General features: G+C 45.7%; 1 protein-coding gene across 1 annotated transcript in view; it reads left to right on the forward strand.

Annotated features, from left to right (window-relative positions):
- Positions 1-24,285, forward strand: part of VPS53 (VPS53, GARP complex subunit) — a 50,063-nt gene that overhangs the window by 6,259 nt on the left and 19,519 nt on the right. The window contains exons 5-13 of the mRNA XM_021416146.1: positions 8,593-8,679; positions 8,937-9,052; positions 10,040-10,159; positions 14,622-14,700; positions 15,781-15,924; positions 16,622-16,764; positions 17,061-17,202; positions 18,732-18,833; positions 21,643-21,737. Of these exons, the coding sequence (XP_021271821.1) occupies positions 8,593-8,679; positions 8,937-9,052; positions 10,040-10,159; positions 14,622-14,700; positions 15,781-15,924; positions 16,622-16,764; positions 17,061-17,202; positions 18,732-18,833; positions 21,643-21,737 (1,028 nt within the window). The remainder of the gene's footprint in view (positions 1-8,592; positions 8,680-8,936; positions 9,053-10,039; positions 10,160-14,621; positions 14,701-15,780; positions 15,925-16,621; positions 16,765-17,060; positions 17,203-18,731; positions 18,834-21,642; positions 21,738-24,285) is intronic.

A 24,285-nucleotide genomic window follows, 5' to 3' on the forward strand; every position in this document is an offset into this window, starting at 1 on the left:
TTCCCTGTGCTGGTGGCATGGCAGCAGGTGACATTTGTGCCCCATCTCTGGGGTGAGGCAAGTGAGCAATTCTGGGAGGTGTGGGAAGGATGCCAGAGCAGCTTTTTATCATCATTCTTTAACTTCTAAACAGTTTCCCAAGTAGTCTTCATCATGTGTTCGTATCAAATAGCATTTAGGTGTTAGAAAAAGCACCTTCTAAATCTACAAAAAAGAAGTCAAATAGATGTGGCCCCAAAGAGTTACTTAAGTGGCTCTAAAGACGGGAATGCTCGCTCGTCTCCACAGAATGTAATGTGTCTTGGTTCAAAGCATCTGCCTTTTTGAAAGTTTGCCCTAGAATTTCCTCCAAGTGCAAGAGCCTTAAAATAGTCTGGCTCGTTTGGCTTCCCCTTCCTGGTGCGATATTTCAGTAGAGAAGTCTGCAGACAATGCTGTGAACTTCAGAAATTATCTCACTAATGATCCTTTTATGGGAGGAAACAACAGTCGTGGGTGGAACATTCCTCTGCAGGGTGTAACAACATTTTCCTTGGGAGTCCCAGACTTGGGCTATTTCTGATGCCTTGGGAGAGGCTGGGAATGCAGAAGCTGCCGTGGTTCTGCTGTAGCAATCCGTGGTTCCAGCTGTGCCTGCAGATTTTGGGAGCCAGCACCATCCCATTTTTCCTCGGTAAGGTTTTTCTCAGCTCTGCTGCTGAGCTGGAGTCTGAGCTGACCTTGCTGAGAGCTCTCATTGTTGTGGCATCATTTCCTCTTCGCCCCAGGGTGTAGTATAAAAAGTTCCCATAGATTTTTCCATTGGATGTGTAACGCGCTCGGTATGTTTTTATTTGTCACTCTTTAGTTGTGTTTATTGCTGAACCTTCTACATTGCCTGGCTGTAATTTTTTTGACAGCTGCTGACATGCCCGTGCTGTTTGTTTGGCTGAGGCTGCTTCACCTATCATGCATTGTCCTTGTAAGGAGCAGTCTCTGTGTTTGCCATCTAGCTTAATTAACCCTTGGCTGTATCTGCACGGCCAGACACAGGTGCCTGCGTCAGCCAAGGTGAGGCAGCTTTCAGTGAAGCCCATTTGGGGAAGGAAATGAGAACCCAAGGGGAATTCTTTATACTTTGAATCTTAAAAAAAATAAATAACAATTAAAAAAAAAAACAAAACCCTCTGGCTCTGGTCCATCTTCCCTTCCTGCCTTGTGCATGCAAAATGACTGAATTTGAATAGGGAAAGACTGTTCTAAAGGGAAGCTTTGCTTCTAGAATAGAATGGTTCCACTGGAAGGAGCCCTCCAAGACCGCCTAGTCCAACAGCCCGACCCCTTCAGGGCCAAGCAGCAGTTACAGCAGCTTTGCCCACATGCCTCTTAGCACTTTGCATATCCTGGTGCATTAGGATCCTGGCCTGGTCAGTGCTACACCAACATGAAGTGCTAAAGAGGAAGTGGAAGTGCCCTGGGCTGGGAAAGCCTCGCGTGTTTCTCATGGCTGAAGATAGCAGCTGATAGCTCAGATTGCTTTGGTTGGCTCCTGCTTCTTTGCTTTGCTCCATGAGAACAGTAAGTTGGTTTTTTTTTTTTTTTTTTTCCTGAACTACAACAGCGCAGAGAAGAGGTGGCAGCTGCTGTGGTTAAAGAATACAAATATATTCTTGCTGCCCAGCCTGAACCCAGCACAGCAGTAGACAGCTTAATTAGTCATCCTGTACTTTGGTAACCACTGCTGTCCTCCCTCATTGCATGTAAAAATAAACATGTCTGAGCTCTGCAGCTGTGCTGAGTCCCAAGCAGCCCCGTGTGCTGCAGCCTCCACGGAAGGAGGAGATGTGTCTGGAATAGAGAAATGCCCACAGGTTATTGGGTTTGACGAGGTCATAGATGGAATGATGTGAAATACTTCTTTCTTTTGTTCTAATAGCAATCAGGAAATGTGTTGCAGAGCAGATGCAGGGAGGAAAGGAGAGATGAAGATGAGTGGCGAGCAGGAAAAGGGAGTGATGTGCAAGATGCTGAGGATGGTGCTCCCCTTCAGGTGGTGTCAGCCTGGCTACCCAAGTCCTTAGTGCCATGGCCACCAGTGGGTACAGCAGACAGCAGACAGAGCTGCCTTTGTGCAGTGCCTGCATCTCATAACCATGCTTAGCAAGCAGCACTGTTGCTTCAGGTCCCTTTCCACCTGTTTGTGTTGGGGCTTGGTGATCTTTGTGGTCTTTTCCAACCTTCATGGCTCTCTGGTTCTATTCTGAAACACAAACAGGCAAGTGGTAGATTTCACTGTGTTTTAGGGCGACGAGTGGGTGAGGGTTAAATTGCTGTGTCATTTTATATATTAGAGAGGAAAAGTCACGCCACAGGTTCTCTAAGACTCCAGCCCAGCAACTGAAGTCCCAATGTTCTTTCATAACCAGTGAATAATCACCAGAAATTGAGCTGCCAAAATAGATAAAAAGTGAGAATCATTTACAGCCATTTCCCTAGTGAGTTGTGACAGTTGGGCAATGTCCTTCCCCTTGAAGAGGCGCGGAGCTTTTTCTAGCCTAGAACATGTTTACTGAAAAGGGTTTCAGGTGGATGGCATGCCAAGAAGAAATAGTGCTGTTTATTATCCTTCTGGCTTCTGGCCACTGAAACTGGCATCTGCAACTGCACGGAGAGGTCAGGCAGAACTTGTGCCATCTGCCGCAACGCCCGGTTCAAGGCAAATCCAAGCATGACCTTGTCTGGTGCTCCTGTGTCAGGAGGTGATGGATGCCTGTGTCACTGCCCTGCTGCCCGGGGCTGGGCGCCAGGTCGTGTTTTGTGCTGGCAAAAGGCATTCTGTTCATGACAGTGCAAGCTGCAAAGCGAGGCTGGGCTGTGCCACAGCCCAGTTTGGTTTGGATGCCAGCAAAGCGAGAAACCCGGCCTGGATACAGCAGTCCTGACAGCGGGCAGGAGGTTCTGTGTTACTGTGGATGTTATTAATTTTAATTTTTCCCCCTTTCTTTTCTTTTTTTTGTTATCTCCTATTTTTGGTGTGTGTTCTGGAGTTGAGCACTACGTGGGATATCACCTCTTGCTTCACACCTCGTGTCTGCCAGTGTTTGTGCAGCGGTTCCAAGCGCGGATTTTGATTTCTAAGCATGATGCAGGGGTTAAGTGAAAGGACAAAAGCAGCAATTTTAAGCTTGGTGCAGTCTTGGATGTAATCTGTTGATTTAAAGCATCCTTAGTGCAGCCTTAGTGGTTAGAAGTAGAACTGATGACAGAAAATTGTATTCTTTAGCGAGGACTGTGGTACTTACATAGTATTTGATGAAGTCCTAGGGTTGAAATTTGCTAAAATCAAAGCCAGGAGTGCTGAGCCCATCAGGTTTGCCTGCCCAGGGAAGTATCTGGATGTCTGTGCAGTGTCAGAGAGCTCCCATGGACCAGCCCCTCTGCTAGAGTGCTGCAGCTGCAGTGGTTTATCCATGGCTGTGAAACTTAGAGTCTTCTCTAAAAGGAAATCAGGCTGAGAATAAAAATGTATTTCCACCCTTTCTCATTCTGGAGGGACTCTGTGTGTGAGATTTCAGTGGCAGAAATTAGGAGGCTGGTCACAGTGCGCACGGGTTGCTTTGAGATCTGTGCAGCTGAGGCTCTTTTGAGAGTTGGGGATGGGAACTTATTTTCAGTCATGGTCCAGAGGCGTTCATTGATCAGGGCTGTAAGCGTGGCAGCAAATGAAAGGAGCATTAATACGCTGTGTTCAGGAGCGGGGACCAATCCAGGAGCATTAAATTCTCAGCATCCTGACCACAGCCCGATTTGTAACATTAAAAATACATTTGGATGCTGTGAATTTGGCAGATGTGTCAAGCGTCTATAGAAAACTTAGCAGAGGGCAGCTTTCTGATGTGAGTAATGACATCCAATTGAAGTATGTATTGGCCAGAATCAAATAAAACAAGCATGTTTCTAGAACACCACCAGTGAGCATATGGAAGCTATTAGGGTATTTTAACCATTACTGGGACAGAACAATGTTGATTCAGTCCTGAAGCTCAGAGGTTTCCCTAAGCAAGCAAACTACCTCTGCAAATGTGGTCTTTCCCCCCAAATGAATGACGTTTGGTAATAGCACGCTCCTTTAATTGCTCTGTTTGCATGACTGCTGGCACTTTGTTAACTTGCACTGCATTCCTGCTGGGATGGAGCAGGAGTTTGCTCCGAAATGAGCACAGGGACACACAGTGCGTGGCTGGAGGGATGGGACAGCGCCGTGGCAGGTGGTGAAGCTGTGCCTTGGGTAGAGTGGGGGATCATGGAATCGTGAAGTTTGGAAGAGACCTCCAAGATCAGCAAGTCCAACCATCAACCCTTCTTTGCATCACACCCATGAACCGTGTCCTTAAGTGCCGCACCTACACGGCGTGACACCTGGGCCATGCTGCTTTGCAGAAGGGGATGAGCTGTGGAGCTCGAGGGCTGCCCACCTTACCTGGGCTGTATGGAGCTGGGCTTTCCATCTCCTGTGTGCAGCTTCTCAGTGTTCTGCGCTTCATCCTTGCTGTTAACCCAGGAGCAGGGGAGCTTCTTTGCACGAACGCAGAGTGGCTGAGAAACGGGGCCGGGTAAAAGTGCATCACATCAAATGGAAAGATCCCCTTCCTCTCCCCAAGAGCTGGCTGAAGAAAGCCAGAGCAGGAGAAAAGTGGCATGCCCAAAGTCCATTGCCTTGCCTTGCACGCTCTCCCCGCAGCCTCTTGCTGTGTTCCTACCTTCTTTCCTGACTGTACCACTGCTGGGTGCCCTGGGATGAGCAGCCGTGGCCTCCTGGGCAGTAGGCTCCTACCAGGGCTGTCCTCAGCTGCTGCCAAGTGCTTGGGGAGCACAGAGGTTGCATCAGGTTTCATAAATAATGCTGATGGGTTAATTGTAGCTTGCAGGCTCGGTTGCTGATTAGAGTCATGTGATGTTGTTCCAGTACATCGCAACCTTAATTTCAACGTCCTCGTTTCATATAACCATGGGTGATGACGTATCTGTGTATCTCTTCATTTATTAGTAGTCCTCAGCCCTCAAGATGCTTTAGGAAAGGAAGTGCAATAACTTCTGTAAGTCAGCTGGGAGTGCCATCGATTTGCACATAGGGTGAGGAGACAAATTGGTGCAGCGCAGCGAAGCCTGTGTCAAGCCACAGAGCAAGGCTGGTTGCTGCTGTTCATCGTGTAAACCAGCTCTGTCCTTGAGAACAGTTCCTATTCTCTTGGTATTATTTTAGAATTTCTGCCCAAAAACAAAAGCTGTAACAAAATGCTTTTAACATTCATGATTCACCGTCTTCACAGGAGCAGAGTGTGGCTTTATGGGAAGCGAAATGCATTCTTACCCAAACATAAAGTGTTGTCTTTAACACATCTGCAGTTTTCCCATCTCCCATTTTTATAGGCGAGAGAATAATCATTTATATAAAAGTAAAAAAAAAAAACTTCTTTATTGTACCTTAAAGAATTAGACCTGCTTTCCTTCCTTAGATGTCGATTCCTTCTCCCTGGGTAAGGAACACCATTGATCAAATACGAGGTGGTTTTGCTCTTTGTTTTTCTCTGCCTTCGCACTCAGCAGAATGGTGGGGTGATTTTTTTCCATTATTGCTGTAATTTATTTCCTTCCCCCGCGTGCAGTATTTTACTCTCAGATGCTGCAGTTGAAATGTTGCAGCCAACATTTTTCATCGGGTTCCTGAGAAAAGAACCATTACCAAGTTTAATTGCAGGCTTTGTGCACCAAATAACACTTGCAGCTCATTCCCAGCTTCCCCTCAGATCTACCTGACAGCGCCCTTCTGATTAAGAAAAGGGGATTTACGGACGGTGTCACCTTGGGCAAATCTGATGGATGATTCAATGAAAAATATTTTCATCTCTATTATATAAACTGTATAAAAAAACTCACAAGCACATTGATGAATGAGTTTCTTCCAGCTCGGATAAGGAATGTGCAGCTCATTCAGGAGAGCAGCCACTTGAATTTGTTGCAGATTTAGGTCTTGATGGCGAAGCGAATCTTTGGAAGCATGTTTCAAGAAATGAAACGAGTGTTTATGAGCAGTTCTGCTTTACTCAAGCCTCTTCAGTTTGCTGTTGGGTTCTGCGTGTGGTTTTTGTTTTTCTTAACAGCTGTAGAAACGCGTGCCCTCCCCTGAGAGATGCATGCACAGCCTGGATCAGTCTCTCCCCATGTTCAGGCCGCACTGTTTCCACAGCAGCATGTCATCTCCTTTGTGTTGTTCCGGAGGCTGTTAGGAGGTAAAAGCAACGAGTGTCAGGACCAGGTGATGACACCAGTTCGCCTTCTCTTGGTGGTTTTTAGTGTACAAGAACAAAACCCCATTTTAATTTGCTCAGCGTTTTGGGGCAATGTGCTCGTTGCCTCTGGAGTGCAGAAGGACCACGCGCCTCAGGTACGGACCAGCTCTCTGTGAGCAGTCTCTGCTGGTCTGCAGTGCGGTCTCTTAGCAGTTTATCTTCTGTTTGCTGTTGCTGTGTGGACAGTAGACATCTCCTTTTGGACCTGGGATGTTCTCCAAGGGTAAATTATCACCTGTGACTTTGGAAAAGGCCCCTTTGTTGAAGTGGGTGATACTCTATGTCATGAAACTCTTGGATGGTTCGGTCTGGAGAAGAGGAGGCTCAGCGGAGACCTCACTGCCCTCTGCAGCTCCCTGAGAGGAGGCTGTGCTGAGGTGGGGGTCGGCCTCTGCTCCTAGGTAACAGCGATAGGACGAGAGGAGATGGCCTCACGTTGCACCAGGGGAGGTGCAGGTTGGGTATTGGGAAACGTTTCTCAGGAAGCACGGTGCTGGGTTGGCACAGGCTGCCCAGGAGGTGGTTGGGAATTTGCTGTCACAGCGTGCAGGACCTGCCCATGCTCCGTGCGGCCGCTCCCCCGCACTGCACCGCACCTCCCCGCCGCTCTGCTTGCCTCAGAGCACCACGTGCACCTCTTCCTGTGAGCTGCTTTGAGGTGATCCGGAGATTGAATGACTTCTGTGAGATTGCCTTGGCTCTGGGTATGAAGGAAGACAACTGAAGAAGGTCTCATTTTGGGGAACCTTTCTGTGGGCTGGTTTAAATCCCTGCTCTTCTGGAAAATTCAGCGATTCTTGCATCATACAGAGAAATCGGCATTTGTCATCAGGAAGAAAGCAAAGGGATACATAACAACTGGCACCTGTGAAGAATTAGAGCTGAGTTCTTTAAGCAGACCTCCCCAGACCCTGGGAGAAGCAGGGCTGCATGCTCGGTGGCCCCACAGAGGCATGTGCTGCAGCCGTGGGCTGGGACTGAGCACGGAGACTGCAGTTCAGTATGTTGAAAGGAGCATTCTTTGGTCTGTGTTTAATCCACGTGCCTTTAAATGGGATAGAAAACCTTATTCCAAGAGTGGGCCAGGCTGGAGCCAAATGAAAAGGTGGTGGTGTTCGTTTCTAATAGAGCTGTCCCTGTAGCACAGTGGAGTGCTCATTTCACTTATTGAACATGCCATGCGATAGCTGTGTGACGCTAATAGATCAAGTGTTAACTTTCACATGATTCAGAAGGTATTTCAGAGGAGACTTTTCTCTGGAAAGAGAAAAGAGAATTATCAAGCGTTTCCAGCTTTTAGACTTTTTACTGTAATGCAGCTACGTTCCAACAAAACCTCCTGGCAGATAGTTTGCTTATGCCTTTTTAAAGGAAGATGTGTTACGTTTCTTTGCTGGAGGAGCCAGCAGCTAGCACTGTAGCCTTGGTCGTGGGGCTGGATGGAAGAGGAGGGACAAAAGCCCTCCTAACAGCAGGAAACAAAGTGGAGCTGGAAACATTACCAGACCAGGAAGGCAAAACAGAATGAGTTACTGCAGAATGTGGGTTGCGAATATGTGATTTTTTGGCATGTGGCTCCACTCACAGACTCCACGCAGAGCTCGTGCAGGCTGGGTGAGGGCAGATGCACCATGGCTGCTTGAGGGGGACCAAAAGCTTGCAGGAAAATAGCACAAAAATCCAGACCAGCTCTTTTCCACACTGGACCTCTGTAGGTACTGCAAAACCGTACTGCAAAACCTCTGCCTTTTCTTGTGTGCCTGGGATCAACAGAATAGGCGTTGGTCTTCCAGCAGGATGATATCCTGCTAACAGTACTCTGTGTTCTGCATGTAACATTGTGTATTTTTGATTGAGAATTGATTGAGCATAGAGGTTTTGTTTCTCCGCTCTAAATGCGTATTGATCAGGAGTAAGCTCTGCTTATTTTTCCGCACTTAGTGAGTGGACATGCACTGCAGAAACCTTAAACCCAGTGGTGTTCCAGATCGTATCACCGAGGTGCTTCCATGGAGTATCTCAATCACATTTACAGAGCATTATTGCAAAGTGGATACTGAAGCACTGGTCCACTGTGGCTGAAATCACACCCTACCCATTGCTGTACGTTGGCTCTTGTTGTGCTGGCAGTCTTTTCTTCTTAAAAAAAAAACAGCTCCCCTCGCTGACCCAGCCCAGGCTGCTGTAAGGAGCAGCTGTACGTTCTTAAAGGTGAAAACTAATTGCAAGCTTTCTTTCCAATCTGACCTTGTTTCTTTTTCAGGCCCTGGAAGAAGCCCAGAAAGCCATTCAGCAACTCTTTGGTAAAATTAAGGATATTAAGGACAAGGCTGAAAAATCGGAACAAATGGTGAGTACCAGTTTCCCCTTAGCCTTTAAAAGGGAGAGGACACTGATTTTTGCTGCAGTCCTTGTTAAGAAGGGAACGTTTTTGTCTTTGGTGGTGATTTGCTGTCAAGTGTGTGTTGAACCTGTACTCTTGTCCTTGTGTTGACTGTAGAACTAATGCGTGGAATGGCGTTCCTAAGGGAAGATAAAGCCCTTCTTAGCTCCTTATGGTTTTGCTGCTTGATATTTAGCCAGATTCCTGTTTTTTTCATTCACTAGGTTAAAGAAATCACACGGGACATCAAGCAGCTGGATCACGCCAAGCGCCATCTGACCACCTCCATCACCACCCTCAACCACCTGCACATGCTGGCAGGGGGGGTGGACTCACTGGAGTAAGCATGTGAATTTTAGTGGCACTTTGACACCGAGTTCTTCATTTCGGAGTAGGCCTGTAACAGCTGCTTATTTCTCTGGAGGGAAGTTTACTTAATAGGCTGGGAATGAGAGTCTGGCTTCATGAAAGTGTAAGGCAGTCTGTTGAGTTAGGTGTCATCAGCAAGGATGTGCTCGTCAGGGGTCTGGGGGGTTCTCAGCAGTCTTAAACTGGAATGGGATCTCTTTCTGAAAGGTCTGCTCTAGTTCTGAAAACGAGTTCAAAGAAGCCTTGCAGCTTGTGCTGTGTATGAAGTGGGGTTAGATGTTTCTAATAATCCTTCGTGGTTGTCTTTTTTTTAATGTGCTTGAGGAATGCACAGGCTGAGGAAGTTCAGCTTTTACATGTTGCATCTGTGAAGCTGCAAGACCCAAGCACAGCCTGTTCTCGGATTGTAGCAAATTCTGCACGAACACTGGGTTGTCAAGTGGTCAGAATTAAATTCTGCTTGGGCTGCTGTCTCCACTGGAATGATCCTGAAGGTTGAAATAAAAATCGAGTCGATTCTTCTCTCAGTTCCCTGTGAAAATTATTAACAGAAAAGTCAAGGCTAATGGCTTTTCAGTGTAATAATTCTCCCTGTGAAGCTTTAACTCGCACTTTGTGTGCGATGACGAACAGCGTAGCTATGGTCATTGCAGTGAAATAGCATTTACTGCCTCCGGACCCATACTGGGAAGCGGGTGCATTTGGTAGTTTACATCTTCTTTGCCAAGTGTTGGTTTTGACGTTTATGTTTTCTGAAGCGTTGTTAGATGTGTGCTGGATTGGTTTATTTTAGCATCAGTTAAGTGAAATTTTAATGCTGTACTGGAATGTTAATGAAGAGTTGTTTATTTAAAAGAAATGAATGTCAATAGAGGCCGTATGGGTGAGGTAACCTGCTGAATTACCACCCAGGATTTTCATCAAACTCGCCTTTGTAAATCTTTAATTTCCTCTGCAGGGCTATGACCAGGAGGAGACAATACGGGGAAGTTGCCAACCTTCTACAGGGCGTCGTGAATGTGTTGGAGCACTTCAACAAATACATGGGGATCCCTCAGATTCGACAGCTTTCTGAAAGGTAAAACAATCGAGCGCTGAGCGCTCATGTCCCCGCTGTGCTGGGAAGTTAGACAATACATTAGGCAGAAACATTTCCTAAGGACGTCGTGGCCCTTTGAACCCGTGGCTGTGGCAAGCCCTGAGGTGAAGCTTTCTCTTGCTTCCTTACCCTCAGTTTTACAGTCTGTGACAGGGTGAGTTGTGGTGCAGGTCCAGCAGCAAGTGCCCGCTGCTCTCAGCAGTGGCTTGTGGCAGCTCGGTGTGACAAAGCCACCAGCTCTCCTGGGCCTTGGCTTCACTTTGTGACTTTGCAGTTGGGTTTCGCAGGAGCAGGGCCCTCCCTCTTCTAGGCAACGTGTCTGTCCCAGCCCGAACCTACTCTTCCTGCTTTACAACAGGCTTCATTTCCCTTGCACTACACACCTGACGTTTACTTAACAACCTGTCGTAGTGCTGAGCACAGCTCAGAGGTGAAAACCACTTATTAACACTAGGGATGAACCTTCTTAATAATGCAATCGTATCTGATAGCATTTCTTTTCAGTTTGCAAATTGCACATCTGTCACCACCCTCCTTTTGATACGTGAGATTACTTTGCTCATTACAAAGGTAGCTGAAAGAGTCTTCCAGGCACTAATTAATTTAGTGGTGACTCCCTTTGCTAAGATGGCAGCTGCATTGTGTAGTGACGGAAACAGCATTTGAGTGATAAGCCTGTAATAATTCTGTGTAAATCTATTGGACTTCCTTCATGGTATAGATACCTGTTCCAGAAAACCCAGATGGAATCCATGATGCTGAGCAAAATAAAGATCCACCCTAAATTGAGAGGGAGAGGTGGAGCCTTGTTTTAGCAAAGTGTTTGACCATAAGCATTTGCTTAGATGAGCACCAAAGAGAGAGAAATTCAGAAGAGCATTGACATTTGTTGGAGTTGTTGTGTGTTCTGACCTCATGCTCAGGAAGATAACTGGATTTATTTTCTTCCAGATTGGTAGTGACAGAAAGCTGCTGTCACTGGCCCTGTTAAGGCCACAGATAATTGAAGCCTTGGTGCAGAATTCTGGCTGGCTTTCCCCTTCTAATAGGCAATTATTTAATGCTTTCGTAGCTGCTGATAATTAAAGAAAATAACTCACGCTGCATAAAAAGCACAGTGGTATTGAGTCCCACCAGAGAGACTGGCAGAGGCATGGCGGAGAACTTCCTTTGTTTCTGTCTCCTTTCAAGACGAGGATCTGAAAAGCTCAAGAAAGTCCCTTCTCCTATGTTTAGCACTGCCTCTGCAGGGCTTTCCTTCCAGTGTTTACCCAGCACGAGTCGCACCATCTGGTAGCGATAGAAGATGCTGCTGATGGGGTGAGCAGGGCTGGACGGGTGGTGCTGGGGGCTCTGCTCTGTGCTGGCATCCAGGGCAGGTTCCTGCAGGGAGGTCTGCAACGAGGCTGTACCTGGTTGCAGCTTGGCTCCACGCAGAGGTAGGAGGGCCCTTTTCTCTCTCTCTTGGTTTGGAAACACTTTCCTGATTCATGAAACATCAAAGGAAGTTTACCGGGCTTCTCTCGGTGCTATTTTCAGACTGAAATTGCTGGGCTTTGGTATCTCCTGGGGTTGGTTTAATAGTGCAACTGAAGCCTCTTGTGAAGGCAAAAGTGCATGGGTGGGTTTTGGCACAGATAGTAACCAAGGTCTGTTATATACAGTAAATCTATTATATGCACTGCTGAATGAGCAGATTCTCTGCTTTCTTTATTAAAGAGCCTCTCTTCCTTGGTGTGGATGGAGTGAAGCCAGGTATAAATGGGGGACCACGGGAAGGAGAAGTGCCTGCTTGGTGTTGTTGGATGGGAGCTTTGTCACGGGGTTGTTCGATTCAATTGAAGTTCCTGCTCATGGATGCTGTGAAACTAATGATGTGTTTTCAGGGTTGCTATCCACCTGTTCTCTCCCCTTGAAAATAATCAAAAATCCCATTGTAAGTATTCATGGGATACCTGACCCAGTGCTCAGCTGGGGTTCTTGTATCAGAAAAATATATCCCATTTAGCATTCATATACAAAATGACACAGTTCACATCTAAATGTATTTTCTTGATGATATTCCTAAAACAACTTTAGATCTGGTGCGATGGAAGTTGTTTGTCACAGCAAGAAGTGATATTTTGTTCTCAATCCCCTTCTGTTTTCCCTCTGTAGAGGGAGCATACAATTAGCGGTCACCAACCCGCCCATGCACGTTACTGAAGCCGGGCAGAGAGTGGAGAAAAGCTTGGAAAGTATTTCCCATAAAGATGATGCTCAGTTTGCCCCCGCAGAACGGGCTCGCTCAGCCCCTTTGTGTCCCAGCAAGCTGCCAGGCGTGGTTTAAGATTTCTGGTAGCTTTGGCTGAAGGAATTGTGGTTTCTAATAATTGGTGTCATTTGAAACGTAAGTGCCGAGGGTTTTTTTGTCTTGTGGGTGTTTTCTTATATATATTATTACTTTTTTTTTATGGTGGGGAAACAGAACAAAAGCCACTAATAATAGAACAAAAGTCAGAAAAACAGAAATCTCTAACCTTCACATAACCAAAGGCTTTGGGGGGAGGTTGGTCACACATACCTAAAGCTCTGGCTGCTTTGATTTCTCTCCCCTGTCCTTATTGTACAAAGCATGCAAAAATGTGCTGGATCTTATTTTGCTTGTTTGCTATCAAGAGATTTGTTTGAAGCAGGACAGGTTTAAAAAGAAAAAAAAAAAATTCTCTTAGCATCCCAGTTCAGCAAGGCGTTCGTGCAAGTTTCTTAATTTAAGGCTATGAGAATCCCCATTAAGAATACCCTTAAGTACTTTCCTGAATCAAAGCCTAAAACAACAAAGCCTGTGGACAGGGCTTTTAACTGCCTGACCGTGCCTCTCTTGGGTTTGTTGAGTCTTCAGGAATCTGGATGCTCTTCTGTGCAGCGCTCGCACTGCAGCTGCAGCCTGATGGGGAGTTCCACAGCTAATGGCTCCAGTTGTTTACACAAACTCATTCATTCATGTGTTATTCAGGATTTCTTGTTTCTTCATTGTTGAAAAGATGCACTTTTTCAATCCATGTTTAGCATCTTTTTTTTTTTTTTGGAGGAGGATGAGAAAGTATCACAGAACAAAGCCCTCTCACATGAATTGCTGGGGTTTACTTGTGCAATCTAAGCAGGATTATGGCTGTAGTTGTGGCTGCTGGGCCGAGTTCTCCTTCTGTTTCAGCATTTAGTGAATCTCTCTTGTTTTGCAGTTACGAAGGTGTTAGCTGTGGGTTTCTACCTGGAAGGGTATTTGGGTTTCCAAACATTCCCGTGAAGCAAAGAGCTTAAGTGAGACTTGTGTCTGCCATCACAGGCAGGAAGCTTTTCAGGCAGAACCTCCACAGCTAAATCCCAGATAAGACAGGTCCTACATACAGCTAAATCAGTTGTAAAGTCATATCTCCACCATAGCTTTGGAAGGACTAGAACTTTCTGTGTTTGGCACCATTCAATTAGCCAGGCCTTTCTCCAGCATTGTCGGCTCAGCTCGTGGTGTTCCCGCTGCTAACGAACCTGAAATGATTAAACAAACAGATCATTCCTTACTGATGTTGAGGATTCGTAAAGGAAAAATAAAAGCAAACAGCACATTCTTCCCGCAGTCTGAACAAATGCCTTTGCTAAAGCAAATGTAGCCATCCTTTGTAACATATCAATCTCAATGGAAAAATCTGCTGTTTTGAGTAATCAGTTCAGCCCTTCAAGTGTTTCCAGCATTATAAAAAGTGATGGAAGAATTCAAGGGCTGCAGAGGGCTGCGAGGGCCTGGCTGTTTGTTTTGGCTCTTTCTAGCATGTGTAGGCATTTCCATTTCCCTCGAAGTATCAATTAAGCCATATTGACTTTTATTTCTGGAAATTGGAAGCCTTATTCTCTCAGCTAAATAAAGAGCATGATTGTGGTCTCGTCAAACCTTTTCATCCGCTTCATACCTTTGCTCTTATGCTTCTTAAGTCGGGATTTATGGGATGAAACCACAGCCAGCAATATTCACGTGGATGCATTTAAAAATAGGTCGGTGCACCTGGAGCTGTGAAAGGTTCATTATGAAGATTGAGACGTTCGTGTTAGAAACATACTTTCTGAAACTCGATCAACATGCACAAACATAAAGATCTGGCCTTAAAGGCACCGTGCTGATTTCTCAGCTGATTAACTGGCTGTTATTGAAATACTAAATTTCAGCAGCACGAGAGCATCAAGGACTTGTGTTGATGCTGTACAGATGGAGTTGTCATCCAAGTGTCGTTCAGGGAGGAAATACTTTCACAGTTTTGACATAATGCCTTCTTAGTGTGGGTGGTTTTTTCCTTCAGCCTGCTTTTTTTTTGTCCTTTAAGTAAACCTTGTGGAGCTGCTAGCTTTTCAGTTCACTTCATAGCAAGGTGTGCAAAATGGAACAGTGTTGTGTTTCTTCTGTCCTCATCAGGGTGAAGGCAGCACAAAATGAATTGGGACAGCAGATCCTGGCTGACTTTGAGGAAGCCTTTCCTTCTCAAGGTACAAAGGTAAAGTTGCTGAAAACTAGCCAGCAGAGTTGTCCTCAGCTTTTATCTCATTTTACTTCTGGATCATCACGGCGACTTTCGAAGTCAGACTATTGTTGGAACACACCAGTTGCAGTGAAGTCTGCAGGCTAATTAAGGAATACCCCAAACACTGTGTGTCACCTTGTAGACTGCAGTGGGGCCACTAACCCTTGGCATCTAACCCAGGTGTGTCCCACCACGTTACTGGTTATTTGTCAGACACAAAAGGTCTGTGCTGTATCTAGGGGAGGCCAAGCACAAGCTGTCTGTTGACACGCTGCCATCAAATTTGTCTCTGGTTTACTCAGCACAGATACAGATCAGGGTAAAGGCTAAGGCAGCAGATGTGCTTCCCCCAAATTATGCATCCAAACATTTGGGAGCAATATGGGGGTAGGTGTGAAATAGAATTTATTCTAAGGAAAACGCTAGTTCTGTCTTCCAAAGTACCAGTTGTTCTGGTTTCTTCACAAAACTAACAGAAGCACAGAAACAAGGAATCTAGTTGGAACAGATTCTTGGTGAAGAGCAGATCTGTGTGTACATGAAGCAGCTTCAGAAGAGCTTTTCTTTTTTTTTTTTTAATGCTTCTAAATCTTCTGTGTTCTCCACTATCATCATCATATGGGCCATCACAGACCAGCAGGTGCTGCTTTGTGTTGCAGGCTGATCATCTCTAGGTTATATTTTCCCCATTTACTTTGCCTTCCTTTTGCAGAAAAGAGGTAGTCCCGTGTCAGCCCCTTCCCTTTAGCTATTTTTCAGAATATCTAGGACAATGAAAGAATTTGCAGAAGAGATGGGACGACTGTTCTTGTTTGTGGAAGGAGGTTGCTGTACTTCTGCAGTATTTGGGCCACAAAACAACTTTATGGCCAGGGAAATGGAGGGAGCTCAATTTTCATCCAACAGAAGAAAGATCCTGAAGTGATAATACCGAGAGCATGAAAAGAGAATAATGGGAAAGGATAAAAACAAGATGACTTGGATGCAGTACAATTTACGATTGCCCGTTCAGTTGTTTAACCTTAAATCATTTGTTTCTGTTTCTTTGGATAGAGACCTGGTGGACCCAGCAATGTCCTGCGTGATGCATGTCTCGTCGCCAATGTCCTGGATCCCAGAATCAAGCAGGAAATCATCAAGAAATTTATTAAACAACACCTCTCAGAGTATCTGGTCCTTTTCCAGGAAAACCAAGACGTAAGGAAAGCATTGTGAGCTACAGTGGGATTTTGTATACGCTCCTGCAGAGCGGAGCAAAATGCAAAGTTCATGTTTCCGCAGCTTCCTGTGGCAGTGTGGGTTTGACCTGAGAGCTGGGAGCAGCGACGTGGGCAGGCTGATGGGTTGGGAGGCCACCAGAATGACTTCCTCTCCTCTTAGAACTTGAGTTCAGAGATCAGCACTGTAACAAATAAATAAATTCAAGTTAGATGTGCTTTCTGCCCTCTGAAGTGTTGGAAACTTACTCTGATAGTTGCATATCCCAAAATGTTGAAAGTAATGCAACACCAAGAGGAGGAAAAGGGGGGTGGGGGACTCCAGGAAATGGATCAGTCTTTGTAGCTGATTCTTAAACTTCTTGTCCTGATGATAGAAACATTCCATCCTGTGCATGTTGCAAGAATTCCTGTAGAAGTATGTAGGAACACAAAGCCCAGAGCTGGAAAAAACAGTTGGTTTTTGGGAATCCAGGAATTCCTGCGTTCTCATCCCGCTGTTCACTCGAACCTCTCTGCGAAACAAAGAGGATGGTAGGGCCGAATGGATTGTTCCTGGGCTGAGTTTTCGGTAGTGCCTTCGTACAAGAGAAGATTTTTCGGTCCAGCCGAAAAATTTGAGCGCTTCTTGAATTGTTAGCAGCTGCTGCTGTGAAAGGTGATGATGTTCTTCTCAGGTCGCCTGGCTGGATAAGATCGACAGGCGCTACGCGTGGATCAAACGTCAGCTGGTGGACTACGAGGAGAAGTACGGGCGCATGTTCCCCCAGGAGTGGTGCATGACCGAGCGCATCGCTGTGGAGTTCTGCCACGTCACCAGGTAGGCTCGTGGTGTTCCCCCGCAGAGTCACCTTCCTTGAGAAGAGGGTTGGAACATCTTCTGCCAAACGGGTCGCGCAGCCGTAGGACTTGAAAGGTAGCCTCCAAATATGTAGGATTGCCCATGGTTAAAAGGAAGAGTGAAAAACCTGAGAAGTAGTTGAAGAGAGCATCTTAGGAATTAGCTTGAATTTTGTGATGAAAAGTAGCAGTAGGGAATAGAATGAGTTACCATCTTAAGGTTTGGATCCTTATAAAAAACCGCATTGTTTTTCCTGTTTTGTCACTGTCTTTCAGGACAGAGCTTGCCAAGATAATGCGTACAAGAGCAAAGGAAATTGAAGTGAAATTGCTTTTGTTTGCGATCCAGAGGACAACCAACTTTGAAGGACTTCTGGCTAAGCGCTTCTCAGGCTGCACTCTGGCTGACGGCACAGTGGTAAGGGGATTTCTAAAGAGCAGGCCCACAACTTCCTAGGGGGGAAAAAAGCGCCCAGCTCACACATAGCTGTGATAATGGGAGACCTGAAAAGATGTCACCTGCAGCCTCCCCTGGCAGGCAGAACGTTTAGTGTGACTGTGCTCAGTGGGTTGTAGTTGGGAAGGCAATTGGTGATCTTCAAGTGTGGTAGAGAGGATGGCACAGGGCTCACAAGAAGGAAACAACACAGATTTTGTACTTTTTTGGTTCTCCTGGGCACTGCTGTTTGCAACTGAAGCCACACTGGTATGGAGAACCACAAAATAGTTGTGGTGACTGCATCATAATATTTGTTTTCTGCATGTTGATGACACATTCTAACCAGAAGTCACCTCTTTTGTTCATTTCGTGTTACCACACGTTTACCACAAGGTACCAGCTTTCAATCCCACGTTCTGCTGGGTTAGTTTTTCTTGCAGGGGCGTTGATAACTTCCATTTTTCAGTGTCTCACTTGGCAGATTGTAAAGGCAGAGCCAAGAGAACCTCCTCAGTGAATATCTCTGGGGTCATCTCTCTGCTTTTTCTGCCTGAAATCTCAGGCAGGTGCTCTGCCCGCTGAGTGCCCTGGGAGCATGGAGCACACGTGTGACTCAGAAGCTGCTGCTTTGAGGTTTGCTGCTCTGTCCAGCTGGTGTCTGGAAGCCTACTTGGAAGTGCTAATTCCCCCTACAAGATAAGCCTGCTGGGCCTGGTTGTTGTTTGCTGTGGATCAGTAGGTGCCGCTAATTAAAAAAGGGAGTCCTGTAAGGTTTTCCTCCTGGCTGAATTTAAATCTCCCAAGAATATGGCCTTATTTTTCTGACAAATTTCATACCAAATTTGCAGCATTAATTAGATTGACTTCACTGGTTTGTTGTTATCCCTACGGAAAAGGTAGGCACAGAAGCTTTTGTAACAGAAAAACAGAAGGGGAGGATGTATGTGGCTCCAAAAAAAAAACCAAAAACAATTTCCTCTTCCCTCTTTATGATGTGCCTTGAGGCTTTGACACTCTGGATATCCAGTGGGGCCAGTGGACGGACTGCTCATTCCCACTACCTCATGCCAGAAGCTGTTTCCTCATGAAAAGGTGCACCCACAGCTCTGAGCAGGAGCACTTGGTCCCCTTTTTCAGTGTGGCTATGCGGCTTGCCCAGAATTGAGTACTTCCACAGCTCTGCTCCTTTACTAAGGACCAGAGCCCAATGCTCTGCTGCTGCTTCTTGGGCTGTCTGGGCTCTGGAGTGTGGGCTTGGAGGGGGTGGAAATTTCTCATTCATCAAAATGCCCCTTCCAGGGATGATTGGGAGAGTGAGTGTGAGTGTAGAGCTTCACAGCTCAAATGCTGAAGAGGAGATCTGCAGTCGCCTCTGTGCTTGGAGAAGTCAGACTGCTGAACAGTGCTGTGAAGGGCTCGGTGAAGCAGCACACAGCTGCAGTGTGTGTACAGGGGACAAAGCAGACTGTTCTCCAAGGAGCTTCTTTTTTTTTTGTTGTTCTTTACAGAAAAAGCCAGAAGCACCTCCTCCTTCCACCAACCCGTTTCTAGAGGAGGAAACTGGGACAGAGACGGATGAGATTGTAATTGAAAAAAGCGATGCAGACAAAGTAAGTCTTTGGAGCTTTCCACTTGTCAGCGAGTCAGTCTGTGTGTCAGAATCTCTGGTGGTATCTCAGCTTTTCCAATGACATTGATTGGAAAGGTTTGTTTTCACAGCAATTAATTTAGCACAACTTTGATTCCCTGGGCAGCATGCTAGCTCCCAGTGTGGCTGTGATTTGCTGCGGCTCATTTCACTGAAACCAAAGCAATCTTTATTTCAGTTAATAGTGCAGGGACAGTCCAGCCACGTGAGTAGGATTCTGTTCTCCCCCATGCAGCAGCAGCTCAAATGTAACTGCAGGATTTCTGTTGAAGTATGAGGAACTACCATAGCTGGGTTGTCAGATCCCAGAAAGACCTCCTGCTACATGGAGTTGCAATTCATATTTTGCCTTGTCAGCCAAGGAAACTAAGTCTGGAGTCATCAGACAGCTCGTTGAACTTTGAAATGCCGGTTTTAGGTTTTCACTCCAAAAATATTACTACTAGGTTTTATATTTCTGTGGTGTTTTTCGTCCGCTACCTCTGTGTTGCAGATAGCACCTAAACCACTTGTAAAAGCACTGAGTTTCCAAAGCCCTCTGCAAATATTAAAGGAGTGAATAGTAAGCTTGTTTTGATTGGCATGGATATCGAAGCGTGTAAGCCCTCTATTTTTTTACTCAGCAGACAGGCATTTTCTAAGCAATTCAGTTATGTGTTGCCTGGGACAGGTAACCTCTGTTTGCTCAGTGAGTTCACAGGCTGTTTCCAGGTGGTATCCTGATATGCAATGAGGGCTCTAGGACCTACTCACATCCATGTCCCAGTAATTTGTGAGGTGGTAGCTTTTGTCAGCAGAATTGGGTGTAATCCCTCTGGATTTTCACATGAGCAGGGCAGCCTTCAGCCTTCCACCAAATGCCCCAGTACTTCATTTCCAGATTGCTTGCAGCTGGTTGGTGCTGGTGGGTTAGTGGTGGAGGACTCATCTTCTGCTGACACCAGCTGGAGAAGGGAAAGGAAGGGTTGAAAATGAGGAGTTCTGAATGGTAAAGCTGCCCCAAGACACCAGTCCTGAGAATTCATGTGTGAGTGTAAAAGGAATCACAAGAGTGAGAGGGGAAAAACCCATGTTGAAAAGAACCTCTTTGAGTGATCCTAGCAGTTAGATTTAAACTGTTTACTTTGGATAGTAATGAAAGGAAACTGGGCCAGCTGCAGACCTCCTTACTGTGACAACAGTAACCTTTTATTATTTCCATCAAACTCGAGGAGGAAATAGCTTAAACATCTGCAGCTTTTGGACAGGATTGCACACACCAAAGTACAGCTTCAGCGCTACTGTTAAAAGATTTAGTTCTCTCTCCACCAGACATGCTGGGGGCAGCGTGATGCAAAGACACGCTTGCACACACAAAAAAGCAGTTATGCATTAGGATTCAGCTCTTCCAGCCTGGTAAATCATAAACATAATGAATGTGCAACCTTGTGCTGGCACTGCTATTGCAGAGACTTGGCGGCTGGAAGGTTTCTGTAATTACCACCTATTGTTTTCCTTCCAGCCCTGATGAACACGTGCATCTGGCAGAAACAGGCAGGTGCTGGCAGAGGGCTGGGGCAGGGAGTGCTGGGCAGTGGTGCTCTCCCAGAGCTGTAAAAGCTCCCGTTCTGCAGTCCTGCTGCTGCTGGAAAGGTGAATGAAGCCAGGTTCCAAGGGGTGGTCTGGCCTCCATAAAACCATTCCCTTGCTTTAAGTTTGGAGCCATATGTTCATATTCATTGTGTCTTTGAATCTTAATTATTCCTGAGAAATCTGTGCCTTGTGATTTCTGCAAACTTGGTGCCACCATTCCTGTTATTTAAGAGAGGATGTTCCTTTAGGCTCTCCTGTTTTGCTTTTTTAATGCTTAAAAAAAGATCAACTGGAAAAAATCGTATCTTCATTGGCTGGGAGCTGATCCTGTCTCTTTGTGCAGAGAGGGAAGAATTCCATTCCAGAGTTCTTCGCAGGCAGTGAAAAACTGTCAGCTCTCCAGCTAGCAACGAGGAGAACTGTGTCATCTCAAAAATAAAATGTGGCTGTAGGGCAAAGCTTAAAGCCTCTGCCCAGCCTAATGCTTCAGCACGCGTGTATTTAAGCATGGGAGTAGTCCCAGTGGCTTTGGTGAGATGTGCTTGGCCACTTTACAGAGTACAGTGCTAAACTGAAGCTCAACTGGATGGCTCCCAAACGGTGTATGTGCTTAATACTCTAAATGTGACTTCAGAATAGAACTCTGCATCCCCAGAAACATGTTTTACAGTGAAAGCAATCCCGTAACGTTGCCTGGATGGTTCCAAGTGCAGTAATTACATTCCGTTTATCTAAATAAAATTCATTCAGATGAAGCCTGTAGTTTCGAGTTATTTTCCTTAATGTTCCAAAACGTAGGGATTTTTCAAGGTTACTCCCAGATAACTGCTGCATTTCATTTCAGCAGTGACTAGCAGAGTCTTGCTTCTGCTTGAAGAGCGCAGTGAGGTTTCCTTATTTACAAACTGCATTAAGATTTTATTCCCTACTGACTTCTGCGAGCATGGAGAAGTCTTCCCTTGAAGGATGAAGGGTATTTTACAAGTAAAAAGATAACTCTCTGGAATGCTCACGGCTCTTTCAGAGCAGGGGAGACTGGGACACACTGACCTTGTCTATGCTGCCTTTGGTTATTTATTTGTCAACAAATCTCAGTGCTGTATTTATGAACGCTGAGATCCTCCGTGCTGCTGCATTACGGTTTCTCGTAGGTCTTCCAGGGCAGGTTCACAACCAACGCTGTAATTGCTTTCTTATAGCCAAAGAAGCCAAAAGTCCCGGACAATCCTTTCCATGGCATTGTTTCCAAGTGCTTCGAGCCTCACCTTTATGTGTATATCGAGTCCCAAGACAAGTGAGTAATGGCGTGCTCTTCCAGTTCTGTTTGCTTTTGAATGTGCTTTACCATTGCATTGTTCTAGGTTCTGCACTCAAGCTGCAGAAGGTGCATTTCTTGAAAGTTTGCTTTCTGATTTTCAGTTCACGAGCAGAACTCGTGGTTGGAGAGCAGTAAAGCAAAAATGAGCATTCCAAAGGCTGTGGATGTTGGTTTCAGCTGTAATTGCCAAAGCCTGCAGGAATGATGCCCGCTGCCTTTCTGCGGAAGGGGCTTAGTATTTCTGAAATTGCTTCTGTTCCCTCTGCAATTCCCACTGCAGACATAGGGCTTCCTTCTGTCTCACATCTTCCACAAATAGTAGGTTTGCTTGTTCTGTAAAATACACAAGTGGCTCCATGGCAGAGGAGCTTCAAGATTTGCTTTAAAGAAGTAAGTTATTCGAGATTTTCAGATGAAAGCTGCTGTAGATGAGCTGGCTGTGAGATAACATTATCTTTGGTCACAGATTAGGGCTTTGTCAGGGGTTTTAATCCCTAGAACCCTTTTTCATCTTCCTCTGACTTAAAGCAAAAGAACTTCAGTGAAAGGAGCTTTCAGCTTGCAACTCTGAGAAGTTTTTAGAGCTCTCACCATGGTTTTTTTTTTTTTTTTGTGCAACTTGATTCACACCAGGATTTAAAATCCATCTCTGTGACAACTGCAGTGTCAGCTGGAAGGGGAGATAGCTGAAAAAGGTTGAATATGGTCTTTTAGTCCGGGTTAGTGGCTGAAAAAATAAAATCAGACGGCTGCCTCGTGTTCCTCAGCTATCTGTGCCCTTCTGTCTTCCATGAATTTACACACAAGAGTGCCTAAGTCAAAGCTCGGTGTCCTGATTTTGTCCAAACTTTGAGATATTCATCTTGAAAAGGGCTTCTCGTGCCCCTCAGACCTTTTATGCCTAAAAATGAAAACTACAGTCGCACGCACTAGTTTGTTGTGCTGAGGTTGGGTTTCACTCTGCCATAAAACAAAGGGAAGCAGATTTTTTTCCCCTCCCTCTCAGTGATCCAAGCACTAACTTGTTTTAATATTTGTGCCCATCTCACTGGGGGCCATTTTAATCCCCATTTTGGTAATTCTACCCCACTGTGCTCTCAGTCCTTTCAGTTGCTTTTTTTTCTTTTCCTTTTCAATCCTGAGATGTTTTATATTAGCTTTATAGCCACAGGCTGCAAGGAGTTCAAAGAGAAACTGCCACAGTATTCCCCATGCTGCCCTGGCTGCCAAAAATTGCTTTTCTTTGATTTTTCACTCTTCTCCCCCCTTTGAAATTGTGAGGAATCTGTTACCGATGTCTGAAAATGAGGCGTTCCTTAGGTAATTAATTGTATGCTGGGGCTCTGAATAGAGGAGGCAGTGTGGCAGTTCACTGTTGGCTTAAGTCTGTGGCAGAAAGCAGCCTGGTCCTTTTCTCCTGAAAAATTGTTTCCATACCCATTTAAAGAAACACTGTGCCAAAATCTATAGCAATTTAACAGGAGACACCTGAAAGAAAAGCTTTAAAGATGCTGTTCTCCGCTCATAACGTCAGTGTAAATATCAGATTTCTTAACAGTGAAGCAGATTTCATTTCTTTCCCCTCTGGGATACGTGTCTTCAGCTCTTCTTTGTGGTCTGTTGGAGCAATAGAAGCGTACATGTGTGAGCTGAGCCCTTCTGCTGGAGCAATGGCTCTGTCAGGTCTGCAGCGCTGAGAGTATGCAGAGCTGTGTGTAAGCGTGCTAAAGTGCTTGTGTTCATTCAGATTATTTAGAAAACTGGCACTTTCTCTTTGCAGCCTCGTGAGCAAAGGGACTTTCAAAACACCCAGCCCATGGAAAATACCCTGCAGTGATCTGAGCTATGTCAAGGCCATTGCCCTTCCCCCTTGCCCAAGTGATGCCAACTGTTCACACCTCTAAACAGACCGAGTGACTGAGCACCGAGTTCTTCTTGCAGAGGAGCTGCATAGTTCCTCTTGTGATGGCCAGAGGTGCAAAAAAATCACTGAACAGACTGAGTGAAATTAAAAAGAGGAATAATAGAGTTCATTTCATGTTTTCTCCTGGTTAGATTTGGACAGTTCTTGCTCCCAGTAGTTACGCTACTGTTAGGAAGTATCACATCTGCACTACCAGAGAACTTGCACTGACCCTTTTTGCAGAACCTACGCAGAGAGAATGCTCACTTTCTGTAGCTCTCCTGCTGCCTTTGTGTTTCCGCTCCCAGCAGGTTTTTCTGCCAAATTCTTTGTGCTTCCATTGTCCAACCAACACATTCACAAAAGGCTGTCAGCCTTCATATTGTCTTCGGGCCAACTGAAACTAAGGAGAGAGTATCACTGACATCAGGTGGGGTGTGCACAATATCCTGATGTTTTGCTTGCTTCCATCGTGCAATAAAATGAGCAAATTCTTTGCCTTTGCAAGGCACTTCGTCCAGGTTAGGATCAGAAGAAGCACAAAGTTCTGGCACTGCTCTCCCAGCTATTTTGGACAGCTGTGTTTGCTTGTGCACCCCGTTGACAAGATCTTGGGGGGAG

This window comes from Numida meleagris, chromosome 18 (assembly GCF_002078875.1).
Source record: "Numida meleagris isolate 19003 breed g44 Domestic line chromosome 18, NumMel1.0, whole genome shotgun sequence".
In the NCBI taxonomy this organism is placed as follows: Eukaryota; Metazoa; Chordata; class Aves; order Galliformes; family Numididae; genus Numida; species Numida meleagris.